This window comes from Nilaparvata lugens, chromosome 11 (genome assembly GCF_014356525.2).
Source record: "Nilaparvata lugens isolate BPH chromosome 11, ASM1435652v1, whole genome shotgun sequence".
Classification (NCBI taxonomy): Eukaryota; Metazoa; Arthropoda; class Insecta; order Hemiptera; family Delphacidae; genus Nilaparvata; species Nilaparvata lugens.
This window is the reverse complement of record NC_052514.1, coordinates 41,763,008-41,775,633: the sequence shown is the minus strand read 5'-3', so window position 1 is coordinate 41,775,633 and position 12,626 is coordinate 41,763,008. Positions and strand designations below refer to the sequence as shown.

Sequence of the window (12,626 nt, the reverse complement as noted above, 5' to 3'; positions counted from 1 at the left end):
CTGCTATTATAACGTTGACCTCATTATATCGGTATTTACAATGCCTCACATTGTTTAGGCGGAATTACACATTTCAGTATCAGTGAACGTATCCGTTACAGTAATTATATTATTCCTATATGTTCTACTGGGACTATTCATACTCGCTCGGTCGGGCAGAGTGTGAATAGTCCTATTAAAACTAATGTAAATTATATTCCCACTGTTCCGGTTACTGATATGTGGGAATCCGTTTTTATTAGAGAAGTAATGAAGTATTGTTCTCTACTTTTATCTACCGGTATTCATTCACAAACTCTGTCAATATAATTCAAATCAATTCAATGGAATATTGAATTCACAAGCAATCTCAATTCTTAAAATTCTCAAAAATCTTCAATTTAATTGATCCAAAGTGACTTAAATTTTATTAATTGTTTGACTTGGATTTCAAAGTAAAATTTATTGATCACTCACTCTGCATTGGAAAGTATAGAACGCATTGGGAAGTCCACGGAAAACCCGTTTTTAAATAATTGTAAAAGAATTCTTGAAGCAATCAATATTAGAAATTTTATGAATCGAATACAATTCTAAATAAAACTTATTCAAGCATGAGCTGAATTTTCAATTTAAATTATTTTCCCAAATTCTTTATCCTGAGATAGGCCTACGTTGAAAGCATACTAAAACTATTACTATACTTTTCCAACTCACAGAATGTATTCCACTTCATTATTAGAAATTGATAGAATTAATATACTTTCATTAGTATTAAGTTTTTCTATGATTATATACTCCAAACATTCAAACAGATATATTGGATGATTAAAAAATTGAAGATTGAAAAAGATTTAAAATCCTTAAATTGAAAAGAAAAACAAATATTAAATTCAAAAAGGAATCTAGAAGGATATAATATGTAGGTACTAAATTGAAAATCTTTAAATTAAAAAAAAATGGAAATTAATTAAAAAATAATTCAAAATCTAGGAGTGAATAATTATTATGTAGGTTCTAAATTGGAGAGTATTAGAAAGAGAGTGTGAAGTTATAAAATTCCACGTTTGAAAAATAGCAGAAAAACAGTTCATTTGAAAGCTGGTTAACTCCTATCAAAAATGTATATCCAAATATTACTAATTGAATGGAAAAGACTAAGAAATTGTCAAAAAACCACTGATTTACAATAATTAGAAAGACCGGTTTCGGTTATTACACCATTGTCAATCTCTGATAAATCAGTGGTTTTTTGACAATTTCTTAGTCTTTCTCATTCAATATGAATAATTACCACAATATCAACTTCTCAACTACACAAAAAGTGAAATATTACTAAGTTTAATTTCAGATCTAGGAGTGAGTACTACCATAGATTGACTAAAGGCTGCCTAAAAAGCAGTCGTTAGGTCATGTCAGAGGCCCTGAAATTGATCAGTTGCGACCTGAAAACTCTGACACCAGACCTGAGCCAGACAGGTCACACGATATTATTATTATTATTATTATGACTAAAGGCTTCTTCATATATATTCACTATTTAGTAAATGCTTACATACTAGATACGGTATAGACTATCTTAAAAATTATATACCAAACCACATAATTAACATCAGTTTTAAAAAATCAACTATAGCGAGATCAACGTTGAAACGTCAGTTATTTTACTAGAAAGAACAACTTTTTCAATTTTTATTGAAAAATAAAAAATATGTTTCAATTCATTAAGTCATTCTCAAGTCAAATAAATAATTATCAAGTCTTATACCAGTACTATTCTCTTACTAGACATAATTATGTAATACTAGTGGGATACTACTGTGACACTACTCTGATTTATAATTATGTAGCCTATAATACTAGTACAAACTACAGTAGGCCTATGGCCACAGTATGGGTATTGGATTTTTTCCCGCCGCCAAATATTTGAATTTTGGATAATATGGTAACTGTAGTAAAAACCAGTATTGTGACACTCCTCGTAGCCTATATGGTACTACCTTTATGGCTATGGGTACTCAAGGAATAATTAATTAGAATCCAAGTAGTTGATATTGAAATATGTTGTGAGTATGAATTTAAAAAAATCTTACTTGGGTACTTTTCATTTTTTGTTTCTTTATAGCCTATACTACTACAAACTAATGTAGTATTTTCAGTACTCATACCTAACTTTTGTCTGTCTAATATCTTATTCGTGTCTAATCGAATTCAGCTTGCAATTCAGACTGCAATACAATAGTTCTCACCAACCAGTATCTCTAGCAAAAATATATTGATATAGTTTTCCTAAACCAAACCTTCGTCTCAAACTAGGTCAACGATCCACAATAACTCGTTGATTTAGAAAGCAAAGCAAAAAAAAACTCTATTCAAAACAATAATCTAACAGAAACATTCATTCAAATTGCGCTGTGATAGCGAAATAAGTGCATAGTCGGTATTTTGTGAAATAGTGTTGTACTCATTATTGAACTAGACATTAGACTGTTAAAAACTCTGCTATCGAGAAAATGTGGATGCTTTCCTACAGAATATGATTAAATGATCTTGAATTCTCGTATTCATCCATGATTTAAAGATCATATGATGATCTTGGATGAACATTGAATAAAGTTATTTTCTAATCATTGATTAATTTATTTCTTGGTTGAATTAACTATTGGATGTCACCTCTTCTATAATTATTATAAAACTTAGGTACTTTATAAACAGATAAATTAGTGGAACTATTCACTTAATTTATAAAAAGTTCACTGAGTCACGAAACAAAATGTTCCCTGTACCACACAAAATTGTAGAATTTGACAATATATTGTGTGTTTTTATTTTATTTTGATATGACAACCTCACTCACATTTCATCTCAATTGATAATAAATGTTTTCATGTTAAATTGTTATTTTTTTATTCAGGAGGTAACTTATTCAATGTTTCCATAATATTTCGACAATATTTAAGACAAAATTAGAAAATTGAAGAAGTTTTGGTCAATAGCCTGTTTTTTCATTCCCGACTACTGTATTGTTCACTTCATCAAATAAATAATGAAGTGTATTATTCACTTGCTTCTTTATTTCAATGTTGTTCTGATTAAAATAGAATCAAATCTGGAAATCATGGAGCAGGCTCCAGAGAGAATACAAAGAGAAAATAGAATTGGAAGTTCTATTTACTGTATCTAGTTCTATAATCTCTGCCTATACAGTACATAGCCTCTATGTAATGAAGTATACGATAATGTTGAAATAATTGGTAAGAATAGCTCATTATACATGCAGTTGAATAAGACAAATTAGTGGAGAGCTTATTGATTTATCTATTTTTGAAAATGAGTAGATTTATTGTTTTTAAGTAATTTTCCATTGTTACTGTTTCATTTATCTAGATGTATGGTACGATTCAATAATTGAATTAGCTAAGGCTCTGGAACAAAAACAAATATTATTTATTCATTTATTCTCAAATATTGCTACCCTACCGAACTATTACTAGAGATTGGTATTAATTTTGTCAGACGTTTTATTCTGTAGCTATTTTTAAGAGCACCTGTGAAAAAAAGGATTTACATGTAATGAGTCTAAATTATAAATGTAATTTGTAATTTAGGCTGTGATTGATTCAAGGAATTTGATTTTATCCCTTTTTGAATTATAATTTGATGCAAGGAATTTGAATCAATCTTCGAGTTGATTTAATCAATCAAACAAAACTTCTTATTAATTACTTACTTACTCTTACTTGTATTCATCCCACTGGAAACGCGGTGATCATTCAATCAACTATTGGTGTATTTCTGAGTCCTATATTGTTTGATTGATAATATGGTCCTATATTGAAAATTTAATGATAAGGTGGTAGAATTTCAAATCCATCAGATTGCAATTCATTCAACGATTTATTTCAATGTACCTTACATTATTTGATAAGCTTCATGGCTACAAATAATGACCAACTCATTTGAACAATAGAAGTAATTTTGTTTGGCAGTGAATAAGAATTTAATGGCAAGTGATAATTAGTTTTATCTCATTCAGGATTCATCTGAAGAAAAACTTCATCAGACACTCTAAATTCTCAAAAATATTGGACTAAATTTCTAAACTCAACCGTTTCATGTGGAAACATTACAGTTATCCCTCAAGTTTAGCATACCGTATTTCAAAACATATCTTGAATGATTGAATGAATGAATTCATTTGCCAAAAACAAAATCGAAAAAGCTCTACACAAAGTAAATATATGCACTTGACTAAAATATACACATAAAAATTAGGGATCTATTACTAATAATAATAAAATTTTGGCTCTACTGGCAAGAGTAACACTTGAGCGCAAGTAGTGAGTTCAATATTGAAAAGTAATTAAATAATATTATGTACATGTACAAGAACAAAAGAGTACAAGTTGAAAAAGTTAAGCTGCTATATTTAACAAAATTAACAGGAATAGAATAAGAATAGAAAGAACATTGACAACAAAAAGTACGGTAATCAAGTAATATCGAAATAGATGTTTGCTCTCACCCATTTATCAATTTAATTTTTCAGTTTTTTTTTTTTTTTGAGAAAGGACTGGTAATAAAATGAATTGGGATTTTATTTGCAAAGAATTCTATAAAATACTGAAGCTGATGTTTATTGACTGTCAATTTAAAAAATGATCTATTATAAATAAGTTGTTCACTCTTCTATAATATTTTATAATTTGCTCCATATTTTGTAGAACTCTTCAGTCTATGAGTTTATATGATTCATTATGGTATTTTACACTCACTCTCAATTTTAAAGCTGAATCGTTTTGTTAAACACATGAATGAAGGAATCTGAATCCGAATCTGAATTTTCAATGATCAACCGATAATATCATTTAATAATAAAGTGAAGGTAGAGATGAATAGAATATAAGTGAAACATTGTACAAGTGTAAGTGAACCGTATAGGCTACTCATAAAATACACGTAATTAGTAGCCTTGATGCTTTTATTTCAATTATTTTATAAATACTAAACTCAATATTGGCGATCAACAAATTTTTGTATACTATCTGCTTATATGCCTGTTCTGCTCAATAAAGAATTTGTATTTGAATGATTATGTAATGAATTCAGCAGACAATGAAACAAGAAATGATCTCTGTGAAAACTGAAAACCAGCTATTTTAAGTTTCGAGTGTTGAGAAGTTCCAACTATAGTAAAAAATTATGTTTGAATGGCAGGCCTACACATTGTTCATCAAACTCGAAGAAGAAATAAAATTTACAGTTTCAAAAGTCGGTAACTCTATCGAAGAATAACTGTATTGTGATACAGTAAGCTACTTATATTTGTGAAATTTTGTAGAAGGATACAGTATAACAAATTTATCAATACGGTACATCAATTTATAGATTCATCAGTACTTCAAATTTATCAAGTTATTTAATATATTTTAATTCATTAATGCATTTCCAAGTGTAATAATCATTTGTTCCATCTTTCTGATCAACCCAGAAACAAATATAAAGTCTTAGTATAATGTATATTTGGACTATAAATTTTAGTGATCTTCACAAAAGTGTTTAATTACCTCATTTGGGCCATTTTTATCAAAATTAGGGAGAGAAACAGTTTGGGTTTATCCTGTTGATTCTCTCCCAATTATTAATATTTTATATTGTGATTATGGAATGTAATAAATAAATTAGTTTTGTTATTGTCAGATAACCATAGAGGGAACATAGGGAAATATATCCCAACTAATTCTCTCTACTACAGTATTTTGCTTTATATTCTCATTAAATGGGACTCGATTAGCATTTGGGTTGATCAGAATACTTTATTGGCCATCAAGTACAGAGTTCAATCAACAGGCTTTGTCATTTATATAATACTAGTCGTCAGGCTCGCTTCGTTTGCCATATCCGTCTAGCCAGGGGGCTCCGCCCCCTACTAGCTCAAAATGTTCAAATTTAAATGCTCAGCTGGGGTGCGATAATGTTGTGTTAGGAGGAATTTTAAATAACGCCAAAGATACGCCAAAAATTAGCGTTTTCTCAGCTTTTCTGCGTTTCCTCACCTTTTTCAATAATTTATGGAAATATATTTTTAAAAAATCAGTACACAGGTTTAGCTGAGGTGGAAGAATTTTGTTCGCCAAAGATACGCCGATATGGTAACAGGTGTTTTTCGAGATCAAATTGATATAATACGTTCAAATTCGGTACAGAGGTTCCGCTGAGGTCTACATTCAGGCGAGCGAAGCGAGCCCACTGATCGCATTTTTGGACAATCCAGTCGGGGGTCCAGAGTTCGGTACAGAGGTTCCGCTAAGGTCTACATGCAGGCGAGCGAAGCGAGCTCGCTGATCTCATTTTTGGACGATCCAGTCGGGGGTCCAGAGGGCGGAGCCCCCTGGCTAGACGGATATGGCGAGCGAAGCGAGCTTGACAGCTAGTTACTATATACTTATTACTATACTTACTATACTTTATTCAAAAGGGATATTCTATGATAATGTTTTACCTATGAGTAGAACCATACATGATTAGTCTCACAAAATAATTCCACCTACCAGTAGGCTACTTAAATACACACGCAATTTTATCATTGGAGCATATACCTACTTATTGATCATATTGTCAATATATCAATTGATCATGGCAATATATTATAATCGTTATTGTAAAATAATTGTTACATCCAAACTATTTTCATTCTTCTAAACCGGTAGCCTAAAAAGATAATATTACAAAGACTGGACTCTCAAACAATGAATTAATTCAATTGAATGAACTCTCTCCGACTTCCTGATAATGGATGTGTGATATCCTTTTTATCAGACTTTGTTAACACTCTCCAAGCAAAATAAATCTGTTATCGTTGCAAATAGCTTCTGTCCGTATATCTCATCCGTGATGTGATAATAAATGAATGATCAGTTCATATAAATTGGAGGTGAATCGATGTGCTAATCACTTCAAACTTCTCATCTCAACCGAAGTGAGCAACCATGGCTCTCATCAAAATCGCTGCCCTTGTTTTGGCTGTTGCCCAGGTAAATTCAAATTTAAATTGAAGTTTGAAATTTGATTTCAATTCAAATTCATTCATCATTATACATGAAATTCAATAGCAGAAATGTTTAACTCATATCTAATTGAGGCTACAGATTTAATTACTTAGGCTGAGTTGCAGAAAAAGCCTCTCAAATTGTAATATTATCACATCCTTCTAGAGAAATACCTAGCTTAAAATTTATAAGTTTGAAATTGGATTTCAATTCAAATTCATTCATCATTATACATGAAATGCAGTAGCAGAAATGTTTAACCCGTATCCAATTACTTAGGCTCAGTTGCAAAAAAACCTCTTGAATCGTAATATTATCACATCCTTCTAAAGAAATAGCTCATATTTATTCATTTATTTATTAGATAAAGTAAACAATACAGTAGTCGGAAAAGAAAAAACAGGCTATTCCCCAAAACTTCTTCAATTTCTCAATTTTGTCTTAAATTGTCCAAATATTGAATAAAAAGATCATATTTTCAACATTGTTTCTCTCATTCTCTCCAATGAGGATTGTTGAATGATCAAACATGCGAATGCTCCTATTTATTTAAAACAGGAAAAAAGTATTAGCTACTGTCTATCGATAATCATTATTTCTTGTCTGTTCACTCTTCAGCATAGTATCTGTGACTAACATACATACATTAGAAATTTTCTAACAAAATCACAAAATCGTTCATTATTGAAACTAAATAATAATCTAATATACGGTACCGTATAATATTTATTTATCTAGGTATTCATTTATTTTTTTTTCATTTATTTATTTTTAATTTTGGCGTTGCCAGCAAAACAAAGTTCATGTGCTAGCAACGAGCATTCATTATGCACTCCAATTAGAGAAAAATAGAAGAAAGTAACTGTATGAAACAAATAATTTAGCAAACACTTCAACAAAAAAATAAGCATACTATTTGATTTGGACTGCTAACATCAGTCGAAAACTGTTGGAATTCTAATACTGTTTATTGATCATTATTTAAGATTTTTTGTTTACTCTTTATTTTAGTGTATGTGACTGTTATCAACAGTCCAAAACTGTTTGTTTTCTAATACTGTCTAATAATCATTAAGTTACTATTTATCGTTTGTCATCTCTTCATTATAGTATTTGTGACTGTGACGGTAATATCAGATCAAAACTGTTCGAATTCCAACTCATTCAAAGTCCACCGAATCTTCAGTTGTGTACCGTATGGACAGTAATGCATCCAAATATCATCTGAATTATTAAACTGGTCATAAATAATAATAATAATATCGAGTGACCTGGCTGGCTCAGGTCTGGTGTCAGAGTTTTCAGGTCGCAACTGATCAATTTCAGGGCCTCTGACATGACCTAACGACTGCTTTTTAGGCAGCCGGGACCGACGAATTAACGTGTCCATCCGAAACACGGGAGTGGCCCGAGATAAATATCTTAACTGGTCATATAACTCAGATTTTTTACGCCTCAATTGGGTCAAGAGAGTTTGAATTATTGATCAAGTTTTGATCTGATGTGAGCAGACAAGCTGGAAACGACATCGACTTACTCAAATGATTTTAACATCAATAGAATAGAGAAGAATCGCTGCTTTTATTTTGACTAAGAATCGAAGCGCAGCTGGCCCTCTCTTAGCCTACTTTCAATTTGCCAACACAATTCCAGATTAGCTGAATCAAACAAAATTAATAAATATTTTAAGCGACTGTCATTATCGTGAGTTAAGCTGTGTTTACAACAAAAAGTTATCAACAGAATGTTTACTTCTCCGTCCTTATATAGATTCTACTAGATTGAACAGAGCTTGACAAACACATATGTTCATCATGTGTATGATAAGTTATGTTCAATCTAATAGAATCTATAAGGACGGAAAAATAAACATTTTGTTAATAACTTTGGTGTAAACGCAGATTTCAACTATAAAAGTATGACTAAAAAATACTCCAAGACCCAGTTGTAAAAAACCCGTTATATTTCTATCATGATTAAATCCTACGAGAACCAATCAGAGACAGCTGTTTCAATAACAATCCTTTCCTGATTGGTTCTCGTGGCACGATTGAAATTCATGAGGCTTTTGTGCAACCGGGCCCTGTTAATGAGAGTAGATGTCATCTTCACGGTTAGGTCAAATCTGCCCACTTATTATGCACCTCATTGTTCGACTAGTAGTATACCCCTCACAATCCACTCATATCATTAGTAAAACCTTGTCAGCAATGAAACACACCTAATAATATCGAGTGAAACCTCTATGTAGGCTGGTACATCTGAAGGTACTGTTTAAAAAATGTACTATTACGAGATCTGTACTAAATCGGGGCGTACTATATGGACATTTGTGGTTTATGGCTGTTCAAAGGACTGCAAAAAAAGAAAAATAATGAGGAATGAATTATGACGTAGTGTAATATTTTTTATCGAAGTTTCACAATACTGGTAGCAAATGTATTTTTAGGCTATTCATCATCATTTTCACTACAGTTAGCTAGTTATCTAGCAGGGATCAGTTAGGGACTAGTAGGGATTAGGGATCATTTATATATTCATAAATAGCCCATAATAATTATTTATTAGGCTAGAACATTTTAATATTGGAATGAAAAACAGGTACAAGCCCAATACTACTTCTCTTCCTAGATCTAGTTTATTGGATTGTCCAAAGTAGGTTTACAGTCTATTTATCACATTTATTCATTTATTCATTTATTGTATAAAATACTATAATCATAATACAATTATGACATTGGAGGAAAAACTAGGCTGAGCCTGTACTATTTCTCTCCAAAAATTTTGATAAAATGTTAATGATGTCCAAAAGATAAGGTTATGTAATCACACACTGCTTCGTCACTTGATTTTCGGTCCAAGAATGATGATTTGAAATTTTGAATTTTGAAGGTTGATTTTATACTCTAAATAAATTACAGAATGTATCACAATAAATTAAATCAAATATTAAATCACATCATCAAATATTTACTCTCACAAGACAAATACGGTAAATATTGAAAATAACTGGGAAAATGGGACTGATAAATTGTGTTTTCGTTATAGATCTGCACCGCAGGACCCTGTGGATGTATTTCCTCTTGCCAGCCATCCTGCTCCTCAGCACCATCTGTCACCTATGTCCAGTCTGCTCCTTCCTGCACCTGTTCCGCACCATCTGTGTCCTATGTCTCGGCTCCATCTTCCAGCTGTGGATGCTCTGCATCATCCTCAAGCTGTGGTTGTTCTGCTCCATCGGTGAGATACGTTTCCGCTCCAGCTCAATCCTCATGTAGCTGTGGATCTTCTGCCCCATCCTCAAGCTGTGGATGTTCTGCTCCATCTGTCTCCTATGTTGCTGTCCAATCCTCATCCAGCTGTGGATACTCTGCCCCATCCTCAAGCTGTGGCTGCTCTGCTCCATCTGTCTCTTACGTTTCTGCTCCATCTTGTGGATGTTCTGCTCCATCCTCAAGCTGTGGATGTTCTGCTCCATCTGTCTCCTATGTTTCTGCCCCATCCTGTGGATGTTCTACTCCATCTTCCAGCTGTGGATGTTCCGCCCCATCAGTGAAATATGTCTCTGTTCCATCCTCTAGCTGTGGATGTTCTGCCCCATCCTCAAGCTGTGGTTGCTCTGCTCCATCAGTCTCTTACGTCTCTGCCCCATCCTGTGGATGTTCTGCCCCATCCTCAAGCTGTGGATGTTCTGCTCCATCTGTCTCCTATGTTGCTGTCCAATCCTCATCTAGCTGTGGATGTTCTACCCCATCCTCAAGCTGTGGTTGCTCCGCTCCATCGGTCTCTTACATCTCTGCCCCATCCTCAAGCTGTGGATGTTCTGCTCCATCTGTCTCCTACGTCTCTGCCCCATCTTGTGGATGCTCCGCTCCATCCTCAAGCTGTGGATGCTCTGCTCCATCTGTCTCCTACGTCTCTGCCCCATCCTGTGGATGCTCCGCTCCATCTTCTAGCTACGGATGTGGATGTTCTGGATCTTCCTCTGGTTGCTACGGACAATCTGCTCCTCAGCCAATCACCGTCTGCTCCCAGCCAAAATACTCGCAGGTTGAGTACGTCATCCAGGAGCCTCTGATTGAGGAGGAGATCTTCATCAAGCAGAAGCCAGCCTCCAGAAACGTGGTCATCCAGGAGGAGTACACCGTTCCAATCACCAAGGAGATCCGTGAGACTCAGCTGGTGATCGAGCAGCCAACCTGTGTTACCTACACTCCCAAGGTCAACTATGTTCCACAGGTGTCATACGCCGCCAACGTTGAATATGTCGCTTCTGCACCTTTCTCTGGTTCCTCCCAGCAGGGATCCGGTTGCGGTTGTTGTTGTTGCTAAAAAATCAATAACATTTGTTGAGAAGTTGAAGTGATTGACACTGACTTGAAGACTGAAGAGACTTGGATGATCCTTGTAATAGCCTTCATATACCATACAACAATAGATCCCAAAGCTGATAATATATCATAACATTCAAGACGCCTATTGATAGCTCAAATTATTTTAATATATTCAGGCTAGGTAATACCTTACCGTAAAAAACTCTCTATAAAACCCTCAGTCAAGTATATAAAACATACACATTCATTCAGTTCATTCGTCCATTTATTTACGATACAAATAGAACTGATGTTATATATAACATTGTTAGATCAAATATTAAGGTAGCCCTTGTGCTATTTTTCTTCCAAATTTATAGGTGATGACACAGTCCAAAATAGGGACTATTTCAGGGTCACTTTGTCATTCCCAAAAATATCTCATTAGACACATCATTGTGTTAAATTTAAAAATATTACAAGGGTACTTGTTATTTTCTACAATTTAACATTTGTGTAGCCCTGGTAGTATGCTTCACTTCATCATTGAAATACAGCAACCTCCAATGAAACCTTCATGTAGAGCTTAAATTTGAACCAAATAGCAAAAAAATCACCAAACATTGAATACCTCTTCTATGCAGTCCCAACTTTCTTCCAAAAGAGTTGAATCAGTGTATCCAATATGATATATTAATGTGGGTAATTACAAAGAATTGCTAGTACTATTTTTCAACTTTATTTCAGAAATGGCTAGTTTTAGCCAATCACAATATTATCTAGTGCCATGATTGGCTGAAACTTAGTGTCTGAAATGAAATACATAAGAGTACTAGTAACTCTTTGTAATTCATCTTTCAAATAGGCCAATCAATTCAGTTGAATGATTGATCATCCATGTAATATCTTGGTATTAACCATTATAATGACTCTTGTAGTGAATACTGATAAGTCTCCCATTAAAATTATGAAATTGATTGTTTAGAAATTCTCCTTCTTCAGATGGAAGTCTTGAGTTCTGTTTGTAACACTTGTTCTGGGAATTCCAATAGAATATTATTAATATGATCTCAATGGAAGCACTATGGAGTCTATCAAGAATCATTCACGGAATTGTTTCCTCCAGTCTTCAATCCAGATGATCGAAATAAATGAAATTTTCCTGTTGAATCATTGTGTTTTCTCTCAAAATTTTCTTCTTCATCCTATAGGCTAAATAAATCACTCATTTCATTGGTTCATTCTAGATTTCAAGCGCATGTTAGTGTTATGAACAGTTTATTCT

General features: G+C 33.2%; 1 protein-coding gene across 2 annotated transcripts; it reads left to right on the top strand.

Annotated features, from left to right (window-relative positions):
- Window positions 1-6,823: 6,823 nt before the first annotated feature.
- LOC111059454 lies at window positions 6,824-10,982 on the top strand. Of its 2 annotated transcripts, XM_039438463.1 has the most exons (3): window positions 6,858-7,013; window positions 10,077-10,341; window positions 10,717-10,982. In XM_039438463.1, the coding sequence occupies exons 1-2, from the start codon at window positions 6,890-6,892 to the stop codon at window positions 10,304-10,306; spliced, it is 354 nt and encodes a 117-aa protein (XP_039294397.1). In that variant the 5' UTR covers window positions 6,858-6,889; the 3' UTR covers window positions 10,307-10,341; window positions 10,717-10,982. The 2 variants fall into 2 exon arrangements, with proteins under 2 accessions (XP_022202801.2, XP_039294397.1); XM_022347109.2 differs by having other exon boundaries at window positions 6,824-7,013; window positions 10,077-10,982.
- The last annotated feature ends 1,644 nt before the right edge of the window (window positions 10,983-12,626 follow it).